We start from the raw sequence: 24512 nt of genomic DNA on the forward strand, positions 1-24512 counted from the left end.
TGCGGCAAAGGTGTTGAGCTTAAAGAATGTTTTATTGATTTATTTAATGCCTTTTTAATTACGCTTATCAATATAACAAACAGATTTCTCATCAATATTTCTTTTCGTTTTTCCTTTTTTGTTCATTCAGTTTTTGTATTTGTTGCAGCTATTGCAATTATAAATATTTCTATGACAAGTAGAGCGTTTTCGTATTTAATTGTGTATAGAGCTGGGATTTCTCCAAGAGTTTAGATCGGTGTGACTGTGTGTGATCGTGTTTGAGTATGGTATAAAAGTCGACTTCTAGAAATAATGCACCTTAAGTAGAGGGGTTAAACTGGCAGACATCGGAGTTGTTGCTTTATAGTTAGCCTAACAAAATCACACGAAAATGAACAGAACGAAACTGATTTACACAGAGTTATTAGCTAAACACATATAGAAATGAATAATTACTAATACTTTAGCGTGGAATACCGAGACGCAATATATATATATACGGTTGGAGAACAAATTAAATTTCAAATGGAAAATTATATCAAAAATAACTGCTGCAAGCCGATTGGATCGGATCAATTATGTCATGGTGCCAAAGACAGGATTGTGACGGCAAATGCTGGGGCCATACTCCTCGTAGGCAGCCTTCGTGTGACACACCTGATAGAACTCGGGCTAGAAACGGTAAGAATATTGAGGTATACAAGATTTTTCAGATTTTAAGCTACTGCAACTTACCGTTGAGGCCAGCATGCTGCCTCCAAACCATACGGCGTACCTCTGCATGTGATGCGTAATCACCTGAACATCAATGGGTTTTGGCTGTTACGAAAACATAATAATCAACGTTAGAAGTATGACTCATAAGCAGCTGTGATATCACCCACCTTAATGCGTCCCTCGGACAAATTCTCGCTGATCCGTAGACGTGTGTCCACCGATCGCTTGATATCTCGCTGCAACCTCCTGCCGAAGTCCTTGAACATCGTGGATCCACCGCTCAACACAATGTTATTGTATAGGGGGCGCCGCACATCGATTGGGCAGTTTTGAATGACATTGTCCACTATTTCCGACAGTGGAATGGTGAAGTCGGGGTTTGAGAACTCGGGATGGAAGAAGATCTCGGGTCCAAGGAATCGCTCGTAGCCCACGTCCACATTGAACGGCGCCTTGGTAACCGTGTTCACGCCTGTAAAGTTGCGTATCCACTTGCCCGGCTCCGTGTCGTACTTGGCAAATTCTTTGGCGATATCGGGACAGATGTAGCAGTGCTTCTCCTTGATCGCTTTGGCAGTCTCGAGGCTCTGTTCCGGCGGAATGCCCACCTCTCGTTCGCGCAGCAAGCTCTGGATGAACGAGGTGATGTTACGGCCCGCAATGGGAATGTGCTTGATACAGGAGCCGATAACGTAGCCCTCGGCCTAGAAATGAAATCAGGTTAATATGTTAAATGGTTGTAACCAATACGGTATTTTAACTTAATAAGTAAGAACAGAAAAATTAACATTGAAACAACGTCTGTTTCGGTTTTGGATTCTCTACTTTCCAAACAGTTTTTACCGTATCCAAATCAAACCCAACTCTGCTGATAAGATAAGAGCTGTGCTACTTACCACGGGTATGACGTGCGTCACTCCATCGCCGCTGTCCACCACGATGCCTGTGAGAGTGCGCTCCTCGGCAGACCGAGAGGCCCAACTGGCAGCCAAGGCAAGCACCGCCTGGACGGCGATGTACAGACCAGGAACGTTGAACGTCTCAAACATTATCTCCGCCGTGTACTCCCGATTTTCGGGTGTATTTAGCGGCGGCTCAGTCAGCAGGAAGTAGTGATCCTCAGGCTCGGCGCGCAGATACTTGAAGACGCACTGCTCCAGAAAGCGCTCCATCAAATCCCAGTCCTCCACCAGACCATGACGCACCGGGTACTGTTGGGTTGCGATGATAAATGTGATGCGGTTGCTTAACAACAATAAATAAAAGAGCATACCTTGATGGAGTAGCCGGTGGCATCAAAGGCCTCATCGCCAATGAAGAAGTCCAGGTCTTCGATGCCCTTTGTGATGCGACGTGTGTTGGTGTCTCCCACTCGGGCCGACTCCTTGATGGCAATCGCCGAGGGAATAATGAACTGGGGCTCCTTATTCCCGGCAAAGCCCAGTTTGGAGTAGCTGAATGTGCAGACGAACAGAGTGTTAGTCAGACGACCTCCTTTCCGTCCAATTGGAGACCCCCACGGGCAATCGAAGCTAAAAACTCACCCGGTGCCCACATCGATTACGCATGCCGGTAGCCTGCCTGCCATGGTCGCTGCTCGTCCTTTTGCCTTGCTGCCTGGTAAAGCTCTTCAGTTGCGATCCTCGCTCGCCTTTGACACCAATTTCCGTTCGTTTCAGCCGCAGATAAGCCCCAATTTCTATATATTTTCAACCACACCTCCAACTATGTGTCACTTTGCTCTTCGTCACACACACATTCGCGTGTTCACGTACGAGCAGCTGCCAGGGCTGCAACCATCGATTGGCAATGCAACTTGAATGGCAATTAATCGGGAATTGTGTTGGAACCAAATAAGAAAAAATCCGTTTGTTATGGACCTACTTGGTCTTGCGTGAGATTTCGGGCTTCCCAAGCTAGCTCACTTTCCAGGGCCGTGGTTCCCCTAACCCTGCCCGCTCACGTCATAACAATAAACATAGAATTCAAAAACTTGAAGTCTACGTTGTACAACACTTTAATCTGCACGTTTACATTCAAATTCAAATACAAATTAAACGGCAACATCTATGAGTTTGTCGACATTACATTATCTTATCTGACTCCTGTGGGCACTCTTGGTGTACTGGAGGCCACATGCTCATCCTTACCCGACCTTGCAGTCTGCTAGCATATTTATGCAGCTGCCCCAAACATTCACCTACACACATTCTACCCACCCATTTCTAGTGTATTCCTTCTCCCATTAATTCGACTCTATCTGAGAATTGTGGATCGTTTTTCAGTGCCGAAAGCTTATTTGTAAATAGCTATAGTATGGCTAGAATTTTCCGCTACACTGTTACCGGCGTACTTGTTGCAGCCCTGTAGGGCGCAATACACTGCGGCGTTGTTCAACACTGCCTGGCGCTGTTTCCTCTTCTTCTACGCTTCGTTCGTCTCGCGAATTTCGGCGGTGTGTGTGTGCGTGTGTGGAGCCTTTTCCACGTTTTTTTCCTCCGGAAAAGAGATTTGCAATTTGGCCCCCACATTGGAGCCACTTGTGCGGCTAGCATAAACCCAAGGTCTACATAAAGGCAAGAGCAGCGGGTGCACAGTGGGCACAAGGTGACCGCCAAACGACGACGTGCAGCAGATTGACCGGCGAAACGTGGAATCAGGCAAAAGTAGCAAAAATGGAGGCACAAAAACTCACGGAACTGTTGCGCGCAACTATTGATCCGAATCCGGAGCAGCGCAAGGCGGCCGAGGATCAACTGGCCCAGGTGAGCTTAGCCCCAAAAATAAACACCCCCACTTGAATTCGAATGGTCTTCGAGGTGGCGCCATCGACTGAAAACCATGTGCTTTTTTAATTGTTCGCTTTTAACCTCCTCCGCTCCCTCTTTCTCTTGTCACAGTGCAAGTGTGTGGGTGTGGATACTGTAAACCGATATCGGTCAAAAAGTTTGCCCTTTATGTGTTAACCATTATCCCGACTTCTACGTTGTTGCCCCACAGGCAACAAGTCGATATCTATGGGGCACACACATATGTATGCTATATATGGCCAGATATATATTTATATACCGCTTCACAGCGGTCTTTACTTGGTTCTTAAGAAATCAATTGAATTGTTAATAAATAATTAATTACGACTCTCGAAATATCTCCGGATTGCCCTTTAAGTAAAGCTTACGCAATCTCCTTGGAATTAAATGTGTGCAATCAAAGCGGCCAGCCTAATTAGACCCCACCCCACTGACCAATGGATTTGGCCCCACTGTAGAGGCATGCTCATTACGACTGAGTCAGCATCTAACGATTTGCATGCCCCTCCCAATCACCTCCCACAAACCCTCCCCTTGCCAATTAACTTTATCAGCGTTTATGGCCAGCAGTTGTTCTTGGCTTCTCCATATTAATTGAGCTCTGTGAACGGAATTTAAAGTGCGTCTGCCATCGATTCTTTGACCAATTCAAATTGAACCCCACCCACAGCAACAGCTGTATAAACAAATCTATACATTCTATTTCATTTCTATACGTTATTACCCATCACAGATACACAAAATCATCGGATTTGTGCCCACAATACTGCAGATCGTCATGCAGACGACAGTGGAGCAGCCGGTGCGCCAGGCCGGAGCTGTCTACCTCAAGAATCTGATCAACAGCAGCTGGTCGGACCACGAGGCAAAGCCCGGGGAGCCGATACCCTTCTCCATACACGAACAGGATAGGGCCATGATTCGTGGCGCTATTGTAGATGCTATTGTGCACGCCCCCGAGCTGATCAGGTGAGTACAATCATCGAAAATCCTCTCAAGGGAGCTAATTTTCTTCTGTGCACAGGATCCAGTTGTCTGTTTGCGTAAACCACATCATTAAGAGCGATTTCCCTGGCCGCTGGCCACAGGTGGTGGACAACATCAGCATCTATCTGCAAAACCAAGATGTCAACGGCTGGAACGGAGCTCTGGTTACCATGTACCAGCTGGTCAAGACCTACGAGTACAAGCGGCACGAGGAGAGGACGCCACTAAATGAGGCAATGAACCTACTGCTGCCCATGATCTACCAGCTGATGGTGCGACTGCTGGCAGAGCAGTCCGAACAATCGGTGCTGCTGCAAAAGCAGATTCTCAAGATCTATTATGCTCTCACGCAATACACGCTCCCACTGGACCTCATTACTAAGGAGATCTTCTCGCAGTGGATGGAGATCTGTCGTCAGGTGGCTGATCGCACAGTGCCCGATAGCTCGCACCTGGACGATGACGAGCGAACGGAGTTCCCCTACTGGAAGACCAAGAAGTGGGCCCTGCACATTATGGTTCGCATGTTCGAGCGGTACGTTGACGGCTTTATTATGTTGATAGTCTAATTAACTAAAATTGCATTTATATATTCAGTTATGGCAGTCCCAGCAATGTGGTTAGTGAAAAGTACCAAAAATTCGCAGAGTGGTATCTGCCCACGTTCAGTCAGGGCGTCCTAGAGGTGCTCCTCAAGATCCTCGACCAGTACCGCAACAGAGTCTACGTCTCTCCTCGCGTTCTCACCGATGTGCTGAACTATCTGAAGAATGCGTAAGTAACTCAGTATTAAATAAACATTCCTGTAACATTCAGAAATTAGTTGTTCGTTAAAGGTAGCTTAGTACTTTCTAAAAACCTACCCTGTAGGTCATACCTAATCTTTGATAGTCAGTCTGACTGGCTTTTTAGTCAATTAAAATTTATATGCGAATTATTGTTTAATTAAATGCAATTTATTTCTCTCAGTGTAAGCCACGCATACACCTGGAAGCTTATCAAGCCTCACATGGTGGCTGTCATCCAGGATGTCATCTTCCCCATCATGTCGTTTACTGACTCCGATCAGGAGCTCTGGGAAAGCGATCCCTACGAGTACATTCGCCTTAAGTTTGGTAAGTGATCTAATAAAACCACATCTATTAAACTACAATACTAACCGCTTTCAAATAGATATCTTTGAAGATTATGCCACACCTGTGCCGGCTGCCCAATCCCTGCTGCATTCTATGTGCAAGAAGCGCAAGGGCATCTTGCCCAAGGCCATGGCCACAATTATGCAGATAATTACATCTCCGAATGCGGACAACAAACAGAAGGATGGTGCACTGCACATGATTGGAACGCTTGCCGATGTACTGCTGAAAAAGGCTTTGTACCGCGACCAAGTGGAGTCCATGCTGACCACCTACGTGTTCCCAGAATTCCAAAATCCCGCAGGACACATGAGGGCGCGTGCCTGCTGGGTACTGCACTATTTCTGTGACGTCCAGATCAAGAATCCCCAAGTGCTAGCCGAGATTATGCGTCTGACCACAAACGCCTTGCTAACCGACAAGGAGCTGCCCGTCAAAGTAGAGGCAGCCATCGGTTTGCAGATGTTCCTATCGTCCCAGGACGAAGCGCCGCAATACGTGGAGGCGCAGATCAAGGAGATCACCAAGGAGCTGCTTACCATCATTCGAGAGACGGAGAACGAAGATCTAACAAATGTTATGCAAAAAATCGTGTGCACCTTTACCGAGCAATTGCTGCCGGTGGCCACCGAGATCTGCCAGCACCTGGCTACTACTTTCAGCCAGGTCCTGGAATCTGAGGAGGGATCCGACGAGAAGGCCATCACGGCCATGAGCCTGCTTAACACCATCGAAACTCTGCTCAGTGTGATGGAAGAGCACCCCGATGTCCTGCTCAACCTGCACCCGATCGTTATTAATGTGGTCGGACACATTTTCCAGCACAACATCACTGGTGAGTTGGCTGTGGGTGGCCCCCAATCGTTAATACCGTTTGTAAATATCTGGTCATCTTTTTAGACTTCTATGAGGAAACCTTCTCGCTGGTCTACGACCTGACAGCCAAGGCCATTTCCCCCGAAATGTGGCAGATGCTCGAGCTCATCTACCAGGTGTTCAAGAAGGACGGTATCGACTACTTCATCGACATTATGCCTGCTCTGCATAACTATGTGACAGTCGACACGCCCGCTTTCCTCTCCAATCCCAACAGGCTGTTGGCCATTCTTGACATGTGCAAAACGGTAAGCTTCTATTCTTAATAATGAAATGTGTCAGAATCTTGATTTCTCAATTATCACATTATTTCTTTTAGATGCTTACTGGTAGCCCTGGCGAGGATCCAGAGTGCCATGCCGCCAAACTGATGGAAGTGATCATCTTGCAGTGCAAGGGTCAAATCGACTCAGTGATACACATGTTCGTGGAGCTGGCTCTTTCCCGTCTAACTCGCGAGGTTCAGTCCTCAGAGCTGCGCACTATGTGCTTGCAAGTGGTGATCGCGGCACTCTACTATAATCCCCAGTTGCTGCTTTCCATTTTGGACAAAATGTCCCAGCAAAATAATGAGTCTATTAGCGCGCACTTCATCAAGCAGTGGCTCCACGACACGGACTGTTTCCTAGGGTAAGAATGCACAAACTTCTTCGTGAACTAGATAGCTTATTTTTTTAATTCGTTTTATAGCATCCACGATCGCAAACTTTGCGTCTTGGGTCTGTGCACCCTCATCTCTCTGGGCGAAGCAAAGCCCCAGGTTCTGAGTGAAGTGGCTGGAAAGATTGTGCCTGCACTTATTTTGCTTTTCGATGGACTAAAACGCGCCTACGAGTCTCGTGCTCAGGAGGAAGAGGAAGAAGAGGAGGAGGAGGATGGTGACGACTGCGAAGAGGCGTTGTCCAGTGACGAGGATGATATGGACGAAATGGCGCCCGATTATCTGGATAAATTGGCTGAATTTGCCAAAACGAAGGGCAATGAGTCAGGTTTCGAAGTGAAAGCCGAAATTAAGGACGATGATGCTGACTCGGACGGTGATGCGGAGGAGTCTGTTGGTGATCTAAATGAGACTGGACTGGAGTCATTTACCACGCCCATTGACGATGAGGAGAACGAAAGCGCCATCGATGAGTACTGGACGTTTAAGGAAGTTATTACTGGTAAGTTTTCTTGTTATTTCTCCAACATTAGGAAACTAAACAATCTACATTTACCCCATCAGCACTTTCTGCCCAAGACCAAGCCTGGTATGCGCTGTTGACCTCCAACCTCACACCTGAGCAAGCCAAAGCGCTGCAAGAGGTGGTGGTGACCGCCGACCAACGCAAAGCCGCCAAGGAATCGAAGCTGATCGAGAAGCAAGGTGGCTTCGCCTTTCCGCAGACCGCCGTGCCCACTTCCTTTAAGTTCGGCTCCTAAGAAACTGAATTGACCAGATGACCAGAGACTTGGTTCAATATCTGACTTGATTGTTTCTCATATTCTTTCCAAAAATAACAAAAACATCAAACAAAATACATCTGGCATGCTGATGATGGCTTTAAAGGCATTCTCCTGGTTTTCGTACACTCCGTGTACCAATGTATGCTGCGGCGATCGGTCGATTGATCAGATCGATCGGTCGAGCGGCGTCGAGACCGCACTATATTTATTGTAGATTTATATTTTATTTCCTATTTCTCGGCCATGGCGGCCAACTAAATTATGATAACTTAAGTCGAAAGTCCATTGTAAATCTTTGTATGTAAACGAAACAAAACGAAAAACAAACACGTCGAGGACGAAAAGGTCTCATAAAATGAGATTGTGCCCACCAGCACGCCCCCGTAGAACTCCAAAAAAGATGGCATCTAGGGAAAAAAAATGAGAATTCAACGCAGAGCATTTCACATACTTTTTCTTTATACACACATACACGTATATTCTGTACTAAATGAAGCGATATTTTTGAAAAATAAACAAAAAAACATTTTTAACGTTTGAACTGGACAAAGCTATTTGTTAATTGGGTATCTTTTTGTTCGGTGAATATAAAGATTTAGTATTGTTGGATTTCATAAATTATTCTTTTTTAATTTTAAAGAATAATTCATGTACGGTTTAGTATCAGGGATTTCTATAATTTTAATCTGGGCGGGCGCACTAACTAGAGTTATCGATAAGAACGACCATTCCCTGAACACGTTTTCTCACACTTAATGGCGATAAAAATAATTATTTGTTTATGCCTATCGATATACGACAACAGGCCGCATTTGTTTACAACCGAATTTTATTTACCGGGAATAACCATGAAAGTAGCTGTGGAAGGATGCGCGCATGGCGAACTAGAACGAATATACGACACCATAGCGGGCATCGAAAAGGATGGCGGCACCAAGATCGACTTGCTCTTGTGCTGTGGCGATTTTCAGTCCACCCGGAATCTGGAGGATTTACAGACGATGGCTGTTCCAAAGAAGTACCTGGATATGTGCTCCTTTTACAAGTGAGTAGAGTTTCTACACATTTTCAGATCAGGAGGTAATCCCTTTCTTATTGAAGGTACTACAGTGGTGAGCTGGTGGCGCCAGTTCTGACCATATTTATTGGCGGCAACCACGAGGCGTCCAATTACCTGCAGGAGCTCCCTTACGGCGGTTGGGTGGCTCCAAATATCTACTACCTTGGTTATGCCGGCGTTGTCAATGTAAATGGAGTTCGGATCGCTGGAATAAGTGGAATCTTCAAGGGTCACGACTTTTTGCGCGGTCATCATGAATTCCCTCCCTATACGGAGTCCACGTGCCGCAGTGTCTACCATGTGCGGCAGTTAGAAGTCTTCCGGCTGAAGCAATTATCCGGGCGAGTGGATATTTTCCTGTCACACGACTGGCCCACCGGGATCTATGAGTACGGAAACAAGGCGCAACTGCTCCGCAAGAAACCCTTTTTTGCGGCAGACATGGAGAGCGGGAAGCTGGGTAGCCAGCCATTGGAGGAATTACTAAAAGCGGTTCAGCCGGCTTATTGGTTCGCTGCCCATTTGCATTGCAAGTTTGCCGCCTTGGTGCCGCACAATCAGAGCCAGAAACTGGGAGATGAGGAATCTGGCTCTTCCAGCAGCAGCAGCGAAGATGAGGACGATGATAATGAAAAGAAGACTGCTCCTACACCATCCAAATCGGTTCCCGTGACGAAGTTCCTGGCTCTCGACAAATGCCTGCCCCGTCGAGCTTTCCTGCAAGTGGTAGAGATACCCAGTGATCCTGTCGAAGGCGCTCCCCGTCTGGAATACGACGCAGAGTGGCTAGCCATCTTGCACAGCACAAATCACTTGATTTCTGTGAAAGAGAATTATTATTACCTGCCAGGCAAAAAGGCGGGAGAGATCACAGAGCGATTTAAGTTTACTCCCACTGAAGAGGAACTAGAAGGTGTGACTGCAAAGTTTCAGAACCTTCAAGTCCCCGAGAACTTTGAGCGCACAGTGCCAGCCTTCGATCCCGCCGAGCAGTCTGATTATAAGCACATGTTTGTGGGTCAACCAAAGGTTCAACTGAACCCCCAGAGCAATACGTTCTGTGCCACTCTGGGTATAGACGATCCACTGTGTTTAGTTTTATTGGCGAATGGACAGGAACTGCCTGCGGTGGGAGCTACCGAATTCAAGGATAGGGATACAGAAAGTTCTAAGCTGGGGCCTGTAGAAGAAGATGTTATTGAACCTTTGGTTACGCCAACTAAGAGGAAACTTAACTTATCCCTGCCAGCTCCTATATCGGCAGCAGCAGATACCACCGATAAAAACGTGATAGACCTGCCTGAGGAGGAACCAGAAGATGCCACTATAGCAACGGAAGCTCCTCAAGTTGAGGAGCCTGCATCAGTGCCCGCCAGTCCCAATGTAAAGAAACTGAAGCGACGCAACCAAGACATTTACCAAGCGCAAGAAGATTAAACCCAAACAAATTCCGTGAGAGCGGAGCGATTTATACAAAAAAAGGCAATTTTATTTAAATAACACAGAAGATACTTGGCTGATACGAGCAGCCAACGGGTGATGATGGGCAAATAAATAGGAGGGTGTTAGCTGCTGGGAAGAGAGATAACGACTCACTGTGTCCCGCTGGCATTTTCGGCATAGACCTCGTCGGCGCACTGAAAAGCGGCCTGCACCACTGACTCGGGCGTGTCCACAACATCGCAGTAGTACGTATCCGGTGATGGGATGCAGTGCAGCTGCACCTGGCTGCCATCCGCCTTGGCGCGATAGAAGCGGCACTGTCGCGGTCCATATGTGGGAATATCCGCGTCGTATGGCGGACTAAGAATGTCAAAGAATGCGGCTACGTCATTACCAATTTGGGCAATCTGGTGGTAATTTCTCTTTCTAGGCGTCAATGTGGCACACGGACCAGCCGGCGTGACCAAGGTGGGTTCCTCGGCATTTACCTTCACTACTGTCGGATGGGGATCATAGGTGAGCGGCTCATCCGGGCCCATCTGTTGCGAAAAGCTGTCCACCCTTAGCTGGCCCCAGATGCAGCGTAGCAGACCGAACATCATGGGGTGGTCATGCAAGGGAATAGTGCTCGCTCCGCGCACTATGAACAGGCTCATGGAAAAGCGGTCATCCTCGAAGATATGCATGTAGCTGCACGGTGCCCGATGGCTTCCCCCGTTGCGAAAGAGCTCGTCGCGGAGGTGCAGATCCCGGTAGGTCAGCTCATCCGTCAATTGACGCAGGTGTTGCAAGTTCGCATTGAAGCTGGCGTGATTTGCCCGGTCGAACGTTTTGAATGCCTGCCGCAGTACATTGCTGAAGTGTGTCGTCATCTTTCCCGGCCAGGTGTACTGAACTCCGGTCAGTTACAGTAACAAACGGCAAGAAGCGACTGCAAATCTTTTCCAGAGTCAAGATAAACAATCAGCTGACCCAGTGTTGGAAAGCGTATCACGGACTACTTGGATGTTTTTATTCATTTAATTATTTTTGTATTAAATAACATATTGAAACAAATGCTTTGATTAATGCCTAATTAGGTCTAGTAACCGCGCTCCTTGGACTGTGTGGCGTGCGTCAGGATCCAGGACTTGTAGTCGCGCTTCTTCATCGACATCTGCTTGTGGCGTGGATGTGTGGGACAGATGACATAACCGCGCTCCTGGCGCACCACGATGTAGCAGTCCTTGCAGCGTCGCTTCAGGCGGCCCTTGACCTTGAATCCAGCCACCTGCTGAACCAAAGTGGAGCCAGGTGTCAGCAGTCCCGACGCCTGACTGATCCCAGTTGTGGCGGCCACAAGTTGCGTGTTTTTCATCGATACACTTGCAGGAGCCGCCGGCTGAATGAGAAGGTGGAAACCACGCGCGGCACTAAGGCCGTTCCACAAGCGGGAGCCTTGTTGCAGTATTCTACTAGCCAGGGACATCTAAAATTTACATTTTCATTAATATTTAAAAAGAAAATTATAAGAAAAGCGCACCACCTCCTATTGTTTTGGTTTCAACTGGTAAGAAATCGATTACAACCGATGACTTTACTTGCTATGCAACACTAGTTGGCGCTATAAACGTATCGAATTAAAAAATTAACTAAATTAATAGGAATTTATTTCATGCAATATTCCTACTTAATTTCTAATTTAGCAAACTAAAAAACATTTTTATATCTTATCGAGTGGTGCAAAATAACCCCTCCATTAAACAATTCAATATTATATGATTCAAAAGAATGTGTTTTTTAATCAGAATGCAATTAAAGGAATCCAGAGCATATTTTAGTGCGCAGTTGAGAACTTATTCGAATAGACTTTTTTTTTGATTAATCGATGCTGATGACTTCCACAGGATTCGATGATGACTCGTCCAGGCGGGAACGTTTGCATTTGGTTGGTCCCGCAGGTTCGTCATCAGATGAATCCAAAATCTCGGTGATATCCTCATCCTCGATTACTTCACTTGGCTTGCGCTTAGCGCCCGACTTTGGCGGACTCTGTACTGAGAGCTTGTCCGTGGCCACGACAACAACGTCTGCTTGGTCTTCGTCTTCCTCGATTACCAGACAGTCATCGTCATCCTCCTCGACCACTTCGGTGGGTCGGCTGCGCTTCGAGGTAGAGGGACCATCGTCTTTTGAGTCTCCTTCACCGTTGGCCGAACGCTTCACAGCCGTTTTTTGTTCATCCTCCTTGGATTCGACTGTGTCCTTCTTCTGCTCCTCATCCTTTGGCTTCAGCTGTGAGGCATCGGCCACGACTTCAAACAAGTTTTCATCACGCTCCGCATCAAAGTGGGAAATGATAATACTCAATTCGTAGTTCTGGAAGAAGTCGTCGCACTTGAGAATCACACCATCAACAATGTTTAATTCACTTAGGAGCTTGCCCTCGTTGCATTCCGTCTCTCCCTCCTCTGAGGATATTAGAATGGAGCCAGTGCTCTGCACAGTCACATCCGGATTCAACATGTTGAGTGTTTTAACTAGGACCTCGTCACGCAGCTCCTTTATATGCATGCGCTTCGTATCGATCTTGAGAGTAATGGCCGGATCACTGGCGCATACATAGCAGTTGGGATTGGGACCTGGCAGAGAGGCATCCGGGACAAGGAAGTGATTTCGTGCATTTGGTCTAAGTCGAGCATAGACAGCTTTGCACTGCTCCCACTTGGCCTCTAGCACTTTAAAAGCCCGCATCACGGAAATACCCGCCGTAATCGCATTTGTTGTGGCAATAGCAGGAATGATGTTACCCGCCATCGACTTTATCTCGAACCTTGATTTCCGCTCAATGTCGAAGATGTGGGATCGCACGTTGGCGCAGGCCGCCACGAAATCCATGGCCGGCTGATCGTCCTTGTCCCAAGCCAGAGTATCGTCGCCTTCCAGTTTGAGGAAGGTAGCGCTCAACTCTTTTAAAGAATTGGCAAAGACCTGAGCGCACTCCTCGATGGACCACACCTTGTGGTGCTGCTTCGCCACATCCTTCTGATCGCCGGAGGAACCTTCAGGCAGCAGGGTATCCCACTGCACTGGAACTGGTGCCTTGCGGGTCTTCCACAAGTTTGACATGCGCAACAAGTAGGTAATGTCCTCGTTAAAGAACTTGTTGAACAGCTTGCCTGCATCGTAGTTGCAGTCCTTAGCCCACTGGCGGGTGTTTATCCGCACAACGTTGCCATTGGCAGTATCCTCCTTTGCCTCCTTTTCTTCCTTGGACTCTTCGCCTTTCTCATTTTCCTTCTCATCGTCTTTGGGCTCACCGTCTCCATCGGCGCCGTCTTTTTCCTTCGCATCGGGATCAGCAGCATCGGGAGAAATATCCTCATCTTCCAAGGACTCACCAAATAGTTGACTGTAAATCAAAAACAATATTAAATTGAAGTTTGAATCGGTTTAATAAACCTATGTATTAGGAAAACTCACTTAAAGAGATGTTTGGCCCAGACAATGCAGTGAATCGGTTCGGAGGGCGTATTGCGTATGGTGCAGCCAGGAAAGCTTCGCTGTTTGTCCTTCGGCGTGCACTCGTAGCACTGGGTGAGGCCACGCTTGATCAGTTCCACTTGGCCATTGTAGCCGGCGGTGCCGCTCTCAATTAGCGGTACATCCGCATTCAGACACATGCGATTAACATGGTTCCTAGCGGCCCTGTTGTCCAAGGCGCTGAGCACCAAATCGAACTTCTTAAAGAAGTTGACACCATAGTCAGTACTGAAAAGGTGTTGTTGTTGTTTTATGATATCAAGAAGCCAAGGCGAAGCTATACCAACTTACGAGGTAACACTGTCATGGTAAGCGGTTATCTTGGCATCCGGATTGAAACTCAGTGCGCTCTCCCTGGCCACCCGCGCCTTAGATTTTCCAACGTGCTCGCGATGGAAAAGGAACTGTCGGTTCAAGTTGCTCAGATCAATGGTGTCCAGATCAATCTGGGTAATGTTAATATATTAATACACATTAAAGTGCAATACTTTTTCGAAGTAACTTACAATTTCGATATCTGTAAAGCCGCTGAGCACAAGGTTTTTGAGCACCTCGCAGCCGATTCCGCCGGCGCCCACGACCAGCACCTTGGACTTCTTCACCAGCTCCTGCAATGTGGCCGGGAAAACACCATCGATAGCTGCTGCCATTTTTCGTATTTACGCTTTCCTTTTTTTCTTATTTTTGGCAACAAAATTGCAAATTGATTATATGCAAAAGCCGAAAAAGTGACGCCGCCGGTGCATGTGTTGGAAAACGTAAGAAGGTATTTCCCTACCAGGGATGGCCAGATAAATAATATTTTGGTGACTGTTACTTATCACTTAAATGCTAATTATAAATATAACAGACCTTTTGTAGTATTATTGCATTTCTATTTTAATATTAGATTTTATGAAAATCGCAATGGAGATTACAGAAAAAATAAAGGAACCTTTGAAATACATCAAATATCATTTGTGCAAAAAGTCAACAGAAATCACTTGTAAAACATAAATGAGAACATTTGCCAACACTTCGTTTCAACCAGCACTCTTAGCGCAAGCTGGTCACACTACATACTGCGCTAATCAGAAATAGAGAAAAGCATTTTAATTTGGACGAAGTGGACATACGGATCACGGAGCACGGATCACAGCAAACGCGGAGAGCGAAACACGGACGAGAACTGCTCAAGCGGAATCAATAGGAATCAATACATTGGGAATAAATCTGGCGATAATCGAATAATGGCCGAAGTGCGACGCAGAAAGGGCGAGGATGAGCCACTGGAGGACACCGCCATCTCCGGATCCGACGGAGCCAATAAACGCAATTCCGCCGCCGACTCTTCGGACCATGTAAGTAGCAATGACTTGCATGTGGAGCAGCCGAGCGGCAGCTGTTCCGGATTCCAATTTGCATAATTCTTGGAGCATAGAAAACCCAATGTGTGTATACCAACAAATGTGTGTGGGTGTGTGTTTTTGTTATTCTCTGACGCACAAGCAGGTGGGAGAAAGAAGAGAGAGCTCTCTCCTGGAGAAAATCCAACAACAAACACAAAACACACCACCAGCCAGCCGACCATCCACCCACCCACCTGCTGTGTTGCAATATAGTGCCATCATTACCAGCAAATCCAATTAGATGGACGACGCCAATTAGGGAAGCACTGGGCCAAGAACCCAGAGCCGGACCTATTATTATGACCAGACATCCTCCTCCCTTTCTCCCTTTTTTGTCTGTGCTTGGTGATAAGCAATCCAAATGTCTTCTTATCAACCGAGCAATTTGGCAACAAACAAAACACGCCACCCAAAAAAAAAAAGCCCGCAATTTGTCTCCCCACTTTGGCCCCCTCTCTCTTCTGTGTGCCTTTGTATTGGATAAACGAGTGATTCTGATTATGGGTATATAGGCACATACATACACGTATCATGGACTTTGCTCGGTGTCGTCCAATAGAAAGTGTTTAAACCCTGCACTCCGGTCGTATCGAATCTGATAGGAAACCAATTTTGCAGTCCCAGCCAGTGCAAGCAATCAATAAACGAATCGTTTCTTCTTCTCCTTCTGCTAGGTGGACTCCGAGGAAGAGAAGATCCCCGAGGAAAAGTTCGTCGACGAACTGGCCAAGAATCTGCCGCAAGGAACTGACAAAACCCCTGAGATATTGGACTCGGCCCTCAAGGATCTGCCAGATAGGTATGTGAACCAAATTCATATGCACAGTTGAAAACTTTTGAAGATCATGTCTGATTACCCAAAGCCCCAATATTTTAGTGGTGATTCAAATTTTGAAAAAGTACTGTCATAATTTATAGAAGTGCGAATTTTATAAATCCGACAGTATGAGTGCGTTCCAAAAATAATCCATATCCACAGCTGTCTACAGTTGGCGAGCAAATACTCTAAGTAAATATGCACATATACAAACAATTATTTTGTTGCGCATTCCACAGATGGAAGAATTGGGTGATTCGCGGCATCTTCACATGGATTATGATATGCGGCTTCGCACTGATCATCTATGGTGGACCGCTGGCCTTAATGATCACGGTAAGTTTAATGGAATTCGTTTAAACGAGTCTTCAATTAATTATCGTCCTACTTTCTCTTTGCAGACTTTGCTGGTGCAGGTGAAGTGCTTCCAGGAGATCATCTCGATCGGCTACCAGGTTTATCGAATTCATGGCTTGCCCTGGTTCCGAAGTCTTTCCTGGTATTTTCTGCTCACCTCCAATTACTTCTTTTACGGGGAGAATCTGGTTGACTACTTTGGCGTTGTAATTAATCGAGTGGTTAGTAAATAATATTATATTTCACCCTTTTATATCTATGTACATGTTAACATGCAATTCGATTTACAGGAATATCTAAAGTTCCTGGTGACCTATCACCGCTTCCTGTCCTTCGCCCTGTACATCATCGGTTTCGTTTGGTTCGTCCTTTCACTGGTGAAGAAGTACTACATCAAACAATTCAGCCTGTTTGCCTGGACCCATGTATCTCTGCTGATTGTCGTCACCCAGAGTTACCTAATCATCCAGAATATATTTGAAGGCCTCATTTGGTTCATCGTACCTGTCTCGATGATTGTGTGCAATGATGTCATGGCGTACGTGTTCGGTTTCTTCTTTGGGCGCACTCCCCTCATCAAGCTCAGTCCCAAGAAGACCTGGGAGGGCTTCATCGGGGGTGGCTTCGCCACCGTCCTCTTTGGCATTCTGTTCTCCTATGTGCTGTGCAACTACCAGTACTTTATCTGCCCCATCCAGTACTCGGAGGAACTGGGACGCATGACAATGTCCTGTGTGCCAAGCTATTTGTTCACGCCGCAGGAATACAGCCTTAAATTGGTAAGTGATGATGCATTTCTACCTTAGGAAGATGTTATATGGCTACATTGATAATTGTATTCATTTCCAGTTTGGCATTGGCAAGACTCTCAATCTTTACCCCTTCATTTGGCACTCGATCTCCCTGAGCCTGTTTAGTTCCATTATTGGACCCTTTGGCGGCTTCTTTGCCTCTGGGTTTAAGAGAGCTTTTAAAATCAAGGTAAAGAATCTATTTGGGTTTAAATGTTTTTCAATTGTAAAGCCATTTAATTTGCAGGACTTTGGCGACATGATTCCCGGACATGGCGGCATTATGGATCGCTTCGATTGCCAGTTCCTTATGGCCACCTTCGTAAATGTTTATATATCCAGTTTCATCAGAACTCCTTCGCCGGCTAAGCTGCTGACACAGATTTACAACCTTAAACCAGATCAACAATACCAAATTTATCAGTCGCTTAAGGACAACTTGGGCGACATGCTAACCTAAACTTAAACGGTTACCAGTAAGATTCGGACAAGACGTTTGCTTAGTCGTACGTTCTATATGTAATGCAGAAATTTCTATATATACATTGATATATATCTGTAAGCGAACGGGCCAGCACTTTAAGCAGCCACATAAAATAAGTTAATTACGGGCATAATTTTTGTTATGTTTTTAGTCCTTAGTTAGATTTTGTTGCTACATTTTAGTTAATTTCCTAAGTTAGTTTTTCCTTTTCTTGCATTAAGTTATTGCGATTGTTTTATTTGGCAAAACTCTACACAGTGCAATCGTATTGTTAAGCGATTCCATTAATTTTAATGCCCATGTGACAAGGCGTCAAGGCAAAGCAAACAGAATAACTATGAATTTAATATCGACTATGTGTGTGTGCGTGTTGTTAGTGAATTTAATTACGATAACTGTAGCTTAGAGATGATCAGGCGGGCAACGCCGGAATCTGGAGATTAGCATAATTAAAGCGCATTTTAGTTAAATACCTGAGGGACGAAATTATGAGATCAAGTTACTAGGGAAACTCCTGTAATGCTGTAATTCTATATAGTGCAATATGCAGACGGTAAACCATGGACTTAACCATTTCAATATTTATTTCTTAACGTTCCTTCGCTCTTACAATACCCATTATGCATCGTGCATCATCCTCAACCCGTGAAACTTTCTCAAAAAGTACATAGATGATATATAATCGGTTACTTATAAATCCTGTTATACTGTACGGCATTTAAGAAAGAAAATGCAATTCGTCGGCGTTTGAAAGAACTAAGTGTACAAAGATTTCAATATTAAATCTTACAGTCTCTATGTTAAATATATAAAAAAAATAAAACATAAAAATTAACAATCATTTTTAAAAAAATAAGGGAAGCGCTTATCTTCCATGGCACTTGGGGTATTCATAAAATCTAAAAATCCATTTTAATCTTTTCAATTAATAGTTGAGCGTTGTGTCCCCTAAATCAGGTGGGTAGTATTTACCATCATCTTTTTCATTAGGGACCACTGTAGGTCGTCCACATCTTCGCGTTCCATATCGAAGTATACTTTCCGACTGCGAGCATCGTCGAGAAGGTTGCGCCACATTTCAACGGACTGTAACACATTTAAAAGTTCATTAAAATATATGTTTTAATTAATTTTAATCTGTATACTGACCTTTAGATCTTCAAAATTACCACAGATGACTAGGCAACGACGCGGTCTAGTCAGTGCCACATTTAGTCGCTGATAGTTTGTGAGGAAGCCGCAACCGCGCGTCCTTGCATTTGAAATAATGATTACATCCTTTTCCAATCCTTGATACGAGTCCACAGTCTGAGGAGTGAGATTCATGTGACTGGGAATCACCTGGCTAAGGGCGTAACATTGGTTTTGGTACGGCGAAATTAATCCGTAGCTAAATCGCTTGCTGGGCATATGTTTGTCCATTTCTGTCAGAAGTTTGGCTACAAAACGAGCCTCCTCGTCATTGCTAATACTCTTGTTTTGGGCGCCACTGCTGTCTTGGGTGTACTTTAAATTAATCACGCAGTATGGAATGAGCGGTGAGGCGAAACGAGCAGTACACTCGGCGTTTATCAACTGGTCTTCGTAGAAATACTGGTTAGGCCATCGACAGATCTCTGGGTGCATGCGGTATTGCATGCTAAGCTTAAAAAGTTTCGTATGCATTAACTGATTACTTCCCGGCTTATCAAGCTGTGTCTGAAGGCTTCGCTGAATGCGATCAAACATGGAATTAGAAAGGCCAAAATCTATGGCTTTCTTGGACAACACCACAGCCGGAAGTTGCTGTGTGTCGCCAACCAAAACCATATGCGTTAAACCAAATCGCATTGGCAATAGAGTCCACGGCTCTGTGCACTGTGTGGCCTCGTCGACGATGCAAATGTCAAAGAAATCCACATAGTTGGCCAATTTTACACAGGACGAAAGCGTTGTGCAGATGATATTGGCTCTGGCCACACAAATCTGAGAGATCTCGAATTCCTCGCGCTGCGTTAGCGGCGGATTCAGTTGGTCGGTTATCAGCTGTAGTTGTCGTTCCTTCTGTTGCAACTGTTGCAAAAGATATGTTGATGTGAGATTCGCCTTCTGCTTCAGCTGTTGAATCTCAGCCTTAAGATCATTATGTTGCTTTTTTAAGATTTCAGTGTTCTCCGGGCTAAGGCGGTGCAACTTCTGATCCTTGGCTTTTTTGAAATGCGCCTCCAGTGAAAATGGACGCGAGTAGGGGCTCATTTTCTCGTGCATTCCAAAACGCAGTAGCTGAAATCGGTCGCGGCTCATCACACGCAAAACTCCGCCTAGCAGCCCAACAATATGATCTACGGCTGTATTAGAATGAGCACAAATCAGGATTTTGCGGTCCAGAGTTTTGGCAGCATTTCCGTACAAGGTCTGCAGACATAGTTCGGAAATAACCTTTGACTTTCCGGTCCCGGGGGGGCCCTGGATCAGTGTGAGACTAGGTTGTAAATCGTCAATGATCCGTTGGTAGGTGCGCAGGATAATGTTCTCCTGGTGTTCGTTCATCTTGTGGCACCCCTTGAAGGTAAACGGTTGCTTTGGCAGTGAAACCTCATTGACTGCTTGCGTAGGCTTCAAGATGCGCCGGCATAGCGGCGAGCTAGGGAGCTGATGAACGGCACTCAGAGCCCCAAGCTCCACCCGTAAGCTGTCCACTACTGGCCGTGCCGTCAACTGCTTAACGCTTTTCATCATCTCCTCGGATATATCTTGTTTAAGGATCTCAAATGTTAAGTCAAAAACGTTGCCTGAAAGGTCAGAGAAGGAATGCTCTTATGTAATGGATGTCTACACTTATCTTAATATATGGTAATGATTTACCTGAGACACACTTTAGCTCCAATAGATTGGCAAAGGTCTCTTCGAGTAAGCCACGACTGTAGAGGGTATAAAGGACGAATTTTCCAATGGGTTTGCTATTGACTAAATAATAAGTACGAGAATTAGTAAGATTGATACCAAATATTGAATGTACTTACCTCTGGTAACCAAACGGTAGCAGCCACCCTGCAGATAAACGTTTTTTAAGCTGACCGAGAAAGAGTTTTGGTTGTTAATTTTGTAGTCTCTTTCGATGGTGGAAAGCAGCTCCAGCTTCATTAAGGGCACAAATATCCTGCAAAAACGTATTTAAGAGTAAGAAGTGTAGAAATTTAAAACTTCCATCAAACTCACTCTCTGTAGTTCTTGAAACTATCAAATTCAGGCGGAATTGGCATTAGGACATCCTGCTCCGCAACCGCATCTACGGTGCCATGCTTTAGCCATTGGTTAGCCCACTTGAGAATGCTCCGCGAGTGCTGCCGTATGTCATTCACCGGTTTATTCTTTTTTCGAATCCATTCGCGGCGATCGCGGTAGGAGCTGAGGAAGAGCTTTATACACTCCTTGCGTCCCTGGACCTGAGAGCTGGCTCCCTTGACCCTTTCGATGTAGTGTACTTTGACATCATCATTGAAGCGCACCTTACAGAGTTTCTTTTTCATCTTCTTTGATTCTTCGGCTTTTTGATGGTAAAGCTCCATTTCGGCAAAGGTGACTTTGTTGCAGGTGCGCTGATTCCTCGCCCGCTCCGCTGCCTTACGTTCCACTGGACGAGAGCAATGTGGCTGCGGATAATTAACTGCTTTATCAGCTGCTTGGAGCTGCTGCGAGAATGTTTCGGTAATGGGTGGTGGTTTAGGTTTCTTTTCCGGTGGTTTAGCGTTATCCGTCTTTGATAGTTTTGGAGCTGGGCCCTCCACTCCTTTGGTTAGAAATCCGCCACGATTGGTATTTTGAACGGTTGGAACACTTGTGGAATGCTTTCTCTTATTGGTGCTTGAGCTATGATTATTTTTCTTTGGTTTGTCATTCAGCTTCTTAAGGGCTTCGCGGCGGCACTCCTTTACCTTTTCGTCTTCTTTTTTCTTGTCTTTGGGTTTTTGCTTCCACTTAGCGTTCATTTCAGCTTGATAGTCAATGAAACGCTGGCGATCTATTACCTTATCTTTACTTTTCACCTCTGCCGAAACCCCTCGCAGCTTGCCGCGATTCTTTGGCAAGGATGGAGCCTCAATCACAGATGGGCCGCGTGTCAGTCTCGTCTCATTGGAGTTTTGAACTTTTCCAGTCGTGTCGCCTTTAGTTGGAGAAATACCCTTGATCCCCTTCTTGGTGGGATCGTCAGATTCCGTGATCACAGGACGATCCGTGTAACAGGATTTGGATCGGTTAAGCAGACGTGGACTCCTTTCCTCAATGGACTCTTTAGTTGGCAGTATTGGCTTATTTTCCTCAGCCTCAGCTATGATTTCTTCGCGGCTGTGTATTGTCTTGCGTCGGCCGCGAATCTGCGTTGTTTTTCTTTCACTTTTGGTTTTAGTAGGTGTTGTTAACTTTTCTGGAGCCTCTAGTGTTACTATAAGTTCTTCGAGATTATTATCGACGCCTTCATTGTTCTTCTTAAGAAGCGTTTCATCCAATTCCGCAGGCCGATCCATGTAACAGGATTTTGAACGGCTGCGAAGTTGTTTTTTAGGTGGTTCCACCTTGTTATTAAGATCTTTTTTGAAATCTTTTGAAGTGGTAGCTAACTCATCCCGAGAAGTGAACGACACGATTCGTTTACGAGTAGAGGACTTGTTAGTCTCCATTTTTGGCGCGCTGATATCTGGTATTTCGTTTCGGGATGAAACTGTTTGCCTACGCTGGCGAATTGAGCCTTTTTTGGTTTCTGCCAACTTTTCCTTATTATCTACTGATATCATGGTCGGGATTTTTAGGCAGGACTTAAGATTGGAGTTGAGTTTGACCTCTTTATTGTCATTTACAGCATCATTAGCATTATCTTGCTTTTCAACATCGGCGGTGGAGCTGATACTGCCGGTAGTTTTATGGTTTTTTAATAGAACTGATAATTTACGAACAGGATCCAGAGTCGTGCTGTCGGCTGTGTTGAAGACAAAGCAATATGTACATTGTAATATATCATATTGATGATAGTTAATTTATTTGCATACTTACCCTGGCCCACAACATGATCGTTTAAGGATCTTGTTTTGGAGTGGCATCCCTTTTGTTCTGTTTGTGGTGCAATCCCTTCATCGGCTGTATCGTCGTCACTGGAGGATGAGATGCGCATTGCCTTCTTTGGGTGTTTTGCTCCAATGTCTAGCTCTGAGTCAGCAATTTCCTCTTCATCCTCCACCGGATAGGTTTGCGACATTTCGATGACGTCTGGTACCACCTTTTGGCTAAGCAGCTTTGACCAATCCGCAACCTTATCATATAGCTCCTCATCATCGGAATCGCTAATGTAGACAATGTCGTCGTAAGCTTGCTTCGATGGCGAACCTTCAGCCAAGTTCCCCAGGTCATTGGTCTGCAAAAAGAAGTCCTCTTCTCCATCGCTTACGGCCATTTCGGCCTTCATTTCCCTGAGCACTGCCTGAGACATGGCGAAACTCTCATCATACTCTTCTTCATCGTCTACTTCCTGCGCTGCTTGCATATCCGACTGAGCAGGGTCTATGTTTTCTTGTGGCTCCGAAATGTTCCTCTTATCCGCATCCGTGTCCAGTTCTATACAGTCGCCGTCGTGTATTTTTTTGTGAGTTATAACATTGCTCGCAGCCTTGTTGCTGAGCTTGTTATAAAGATATGGATTTAGTTCCAATACAGAGTCGAGAATAGCTTGGTTTGGATCCCCAAAAATGTTTTGTATCTCTTCTGAAGTATGCATTACGATCTCCTGCTTAACTTCTGTAAGTTTTGGTAGATGCAGACTGGTACTCGATGGTAGTTCTTCCGCCTCCTCCTTGCCGGTGTCCTTTTCGATGGCGAAGTTTGGTATTTGCTGTTTGAGATTGAACTCGGTGGGCTGATTGCCACTAGGAGATCGCACGGCGGGCAGTGGTGTTGTATCGTCATCGTCGGAGGACAGAACGATTTCTTCAACTACCGGCTCCTTTTTCTTTAGGCTGAAAATAGCATGAATGCCTGTAATTTCATTGAGGTTGATTCCCGTGACTCCGAGGCTGATTGTTGAGCCCTCTGCCACTGCCAAACGATTGATCTTGTCGCCCAACTTTCCTCCATTGATGAACAGCCCATTCAGGGGGTGCTGTAATAAAGGCATAGAGGATGTGATGCATGTGAGTGGGCGAGCTGCGATAACCTACCAGAGACTGCACTTCTACGCCCTTTTCGCTGACGATGATATTGGCGTGCTCCCGGGACACAAATTGGTACTGTCCTCCCAAGATTATCCTGCATCGCGAGTGGCGACCCACCAAGTTAGTCCCATTGTGCAGAATAAGCCTGGCGCCAGTGGTCACATGTTCCAGGTACCACACGCTGCTCATCCTGGCCAACCGTGCCGTCACTCTTCGTACTTAACTAAATAAAATTAAGGAAATAAAAATTGCTGACTTTGAGTAAAAATTGAACATTGAATGTGCGCGACGCTGCATGCACTTACGAACCCTAGAACTTATCTAGCCAGTCGTTGTGAATACTGCATTGACAGCTGCATTTCGGACTGTGTTCTCTATGCAAATGCGCAATTTCTTTTATAAGACCTTATCACTTTAGAAATATTAATATTTATATGTAGTTGTTAAAACAAGAAGCTGTTCTGGTGGTCAACAATAGTGTTAAACGTTTTCAAAACTACGATACAAGAGGCACTGT

The 24512-nt window shown here is 45.6% G+C and overlaps 8 protein-coding genes across 9 annotated transcripts; 3 read left to right on the forward strand and 5 right to left on the reverse strand.

The window, feature by feature from the left end:
- Positions 1–13: 13 nt before the first annotated feature.
- Positions 14–2473, reverse strand: LOC120450247 (actin-related protein 3). The gene is made up of 6 exons (XM_039633135.2): positions 2244–2473; positions 1973–2153; positions 1596–1910; positions 867–1403; positions 718–801; positions 14–654 (listed from the first exon to the last, which is right to left on the reverse strand). The coding sequence occupies exons 1-6, from the start codon at positions 2285–2287 to the stop codon at positions 559–561; spliced, it is 1257 nt and encodes a 418-aa protein (XP_039489069.1). The 5' UTR covers positions 2288–2473; the 3' UTR covers positions 14–558.
- Positions 2474–3109: 636 nt separating this feature from the next.
- LOC120450245 (importin-7) lies at positions 3110–8495 on the forward strand. Its single transcript, XM_039633132.2, has 10 exons — positions 3110–3464; positions 4243–4478; positions 4534–5031; positions 5094–5270; positions 5466–5611; positions 5670–6467; positions 6533–6756; positions 6828–7138; positions 7199–7671; positions 7734–8495. The coding sequence occupies exons 1-10, from the start codon at positions 3375–3377 to the stop codon at positions 7928–7930; spliced, it is 3150 nt and encodes a 1049-aa protein (XP_039489066.1). The 5' UTR covers positions 3110–3374; the 3' UTR covers positions 7931–8495.
- Positions 8496–8743: 248 nt separating this feature from the next.
- LOC120448368 (lariat debranching enzyme) lies at positions 8744–10546 on the forward strand. The gene is made up of 2 exons (XM_039630337.1): positions 8744–8999; positions 9056–10546. Exons 1-2 carry the CDS (start codon positions 8803–8805, stop codon positions 10449–10451), a joined length of 1593 nt encoding a protein of 530 aa, XP_039486271.1. The 5' UTR covers positions 8744–8802; the 3' UTR covers positions 10452–10546.
- Positions 10547–10557: 11 nt separating this feature from the next.
- Positions 10558–11448, reverse strand: LOC120448370 (2-aminoethanethiol dioxygenase). The gene has a single exon (XM_039630339.1). It carries the CDS (start codon positions 11327–11329, stop codon positions 10607–10609), a length of 723 nt encoding a protein of 240 aa, XP_039486273.1. The 5' UTR covers positions 11330–11448; the 3' UTR covers positions 10558–10606.
- On the reverse strand, positions 11448–12056 carry LOC120448371 (39S ribosomal protein L36, mitochondrial). Its single transcript, XM_039630340.1, has 2 exons — positions 11983–12056; positions 11448–11925 (listed from the first exon to the last, which is right to left on the reverse strand). Exon 2 carries the CDS (start codon positions 11923–11925, stop codon positions 11539–11541), a length of 387 nt encoding a protein of 128 aa, XP_039486274.1. The 5' UTR covers positions 11983–12056; the 3' UTR covers positions 11448–11538.
- A 157-nt stretch (positions 12057–12213) lies between these two features.
- On the reverse strand, positions 12214–14739 carry LOC120448367 (SUMO-activating enzyme subunit 2). Its single transcript, XM_039630336.2, has 4 exons — positions 14486–14739; positions 14271–14425; positions 13920–14207; positions 12214–13848 (listed from the first exon to the last, which is right to left on the reverse strand). The coding sequence occupies exons 1-4, from the start codon at positions 14627–14629 to the stop codon at positions 12318–12320; spliced, it is 2118 nt and encodes a 705-aa protein (XP_039486270.1). The 5' UTR covers positions 14630–14739; the 3' UTR covers positions 12214–12317.
- Positions 14740–14949: 210 nt separating this feature from the next.
- On the forward strand, positions 14950–18651 carry LOC120448369 (phosphatidate cytidylyltransferase, photoreceptor-specific). Its single transcript, XM_039630338.2, has 7 exons — positions 14950–15319; positions 16042–16166; positions 16424–16520; positions 16586–16762; positions 16832–17320; positions 17391–17522; positions 17580–18651. The coding sequence occupies exons 1-7, from the start codon at positions 15209–15211 to the stop codon at positions 17790–17792; spliced, it is 1344 nt and encodes a 447-aa protein (XP_039486272.1). The 5' UTR covers positions 14950–15208; the 3' UTR covers positions 17793–18651.
- LOC120448364 lies at positions 18380–24510 on the reverse strand. 2 transcript variants are annotated; one of them, XM_039630332.2, is made up of 8 exons: positions 24305–24510; positions 24002–24218; positions 22845–23943; positions 21015–22770; positions 20819–20955; positions 20661–20762; positions 18966–20587; positions 18380–18902 (listed from the first exon to the last, which is right to left on the reverse strand). In XM_039630332.2, exons 2-8 carry the CDS (start codon positions 24182–24184, stop codon positions 18765–18767), a joined length of 5037 nt encoding a protein of 1678 aa, XP_039486266.1. In that variant the 5' UTR covers positions 24185–24218; positions 24305–24510; the 3' UTR covers positions 18380–18764. The 2 variants fall into 2 exon arrangements, with proteins under 2 accessions (XP_039486266.1, XP_039486265.1); XM_039630331.2 differs by having other exon boundaries at positions 24301–24510.
- Between the last annotated feature and the right edge of the window lie 2 nt (positions 24511–24512).

The sequence above is a fragment of the Drosophila santomea genome, chromosome 3L, assembly GCF_016746245.2.
Source record: "Drosophila santomea strain STO CAGO 1482 chromosome 3L, Prin_Dsan_1.1, whole genome shotgun sequence".
NCBI classification, from domain to species: domain Eukaryota; kingdom Metazoa; phylum Arthropoda; class Insecta; order Diptera; family Drosophilidae; genus Drosophila; species Drosophila santomea.

Bases quoted from the DNA above. Each gene is read 5' to 3' on its own strand.
- LOC120450247 (XM_039633135.2), bottom strand. From the start codon at position 2,287: ATGGCAGGCAGGCTACCGGCATGCGTAATCGATGTGGGCACCGG. The intron at 2,154-2,243 runs GTGAGTTTTTAG...CTGCACATTCAG, and splicing joins GTAATCGATGTGGGCACCGG to CTACTCCAAACTGGGCTTTG. The intron at 1,911-1,972 runs GTATGCTCTTTT...GCAACCCAACAG, and splicing joins CCACCGGCTACTCCATCAAG to TACCCGGTGCGTCATGGTCT.
- LOC120448369 (XM_039630338.2), top strand. From the start codon at position 15,209: ATGGCCGAAGTGCGACGCAGAAAGGGCGAGGATGAGCCACTGGAGGAC. The intron at 16,167-16,423 runs GTATGTGAACCA...CGCATTCCACAG, and splicing joins CTCAAGGATCTGCCAGATAG to ATGGAAGAATTGGGTGATTC. The intron at 17,321-17,390 runs GTAAGTGATGAT...ATTCATTTCCAG, and splicing joins AGGAATACAGCCTTAAATTG to TTTGGCATTGGCAAGACTCT.
- LOC120448368 (XM_039630337.1), top strand. From the start codon at position 8,803: ATGAAAGTAGCTGTGGAAGGATGCGCGCATGGCGAACTAGAACGAATA. The intron at 9,000-9,055 runs GTGAGTAGAGTT...TTCTTATTGAAG, and splicing joins GATATGTGCTCCTTTTACAA to GTACTACAGTGGTGAGCTGG.
- LOC120448371 (XM_039630340.1), bottom strand. From the start codon at position 11,925: ATGTCCCTGGCTAGTAGAATACTGCAACAAGGCTCCCGCTTGTGGAAC.
- LOC120448364 (XM_039630332.2), bottom strand. From the start codon at position 24,184: ATGAGCAGCGTGTGGTACCTGGAACATGTGACCACTGGCGCCAGGCTT. The intron at 22,771-22,844 runs GTAAGTATGCAA...TCTTCAACACAG, and splicing joins CGATCATGTTGTGGGCCAGG to CCGACAGCACGACTCTGGAT. The intron at 20,956-21,014 runs GTGAGTTTGATG...ACGTTTTTGCAG, and splicing joins AGTTTCAAGAACTACAGAGA to GATATTTGTGCCCTTAATGA.
- LOC120450245 (XM_039633132.2), top strand. From the start codon at position 3,375: ATGGAGGCACAAAAACTCACGGAACTGTTGCGCGCAACTATTGATCCG. The intron at 4,479-4,533 runs GTGAGTACAATC...TTCTGTGCACAG, and splicing joins CACGCCCCCGAGCTGATCAG to GATCCAGTTGTCTGTTTGCG. The intron at 7,672-7,733 runs GTAAGTTTTCTT...TTACCCCATCAG, and splicing joins GTTTAAGGAAGTTATTACTG to CACTTTCTGCCCAAGACCAA.
- LOC120448367 (XM_039630336.2), bottom strand. From the start codon at position 14,629: ATGGCAGCAGCTATCGATGGTGTTTTCCCGGCCACATTGCAGGAGCTG. The intron at 14,426-14,485 runs GTAAGTTACTTC...AACATTACCCAG, and splicing joins GCTTTACAGATATCGAAATT to ATTGATCTGGACACCATTGA. The intron at 14,208-14,270 runs GTAAGTTGGTAT...ACACCTTTTCAG, and splicing joins TACCATGACAGTGTTACCTC to TACTGACTATGGTGTCAACT.
- LOC120448370 (XM_039630339.1), bottom strand. From the start codon at position 11,329: ATGACGACACACTTCAGCAATGTACTGCGGCAGGCATTCAAAACGTTC.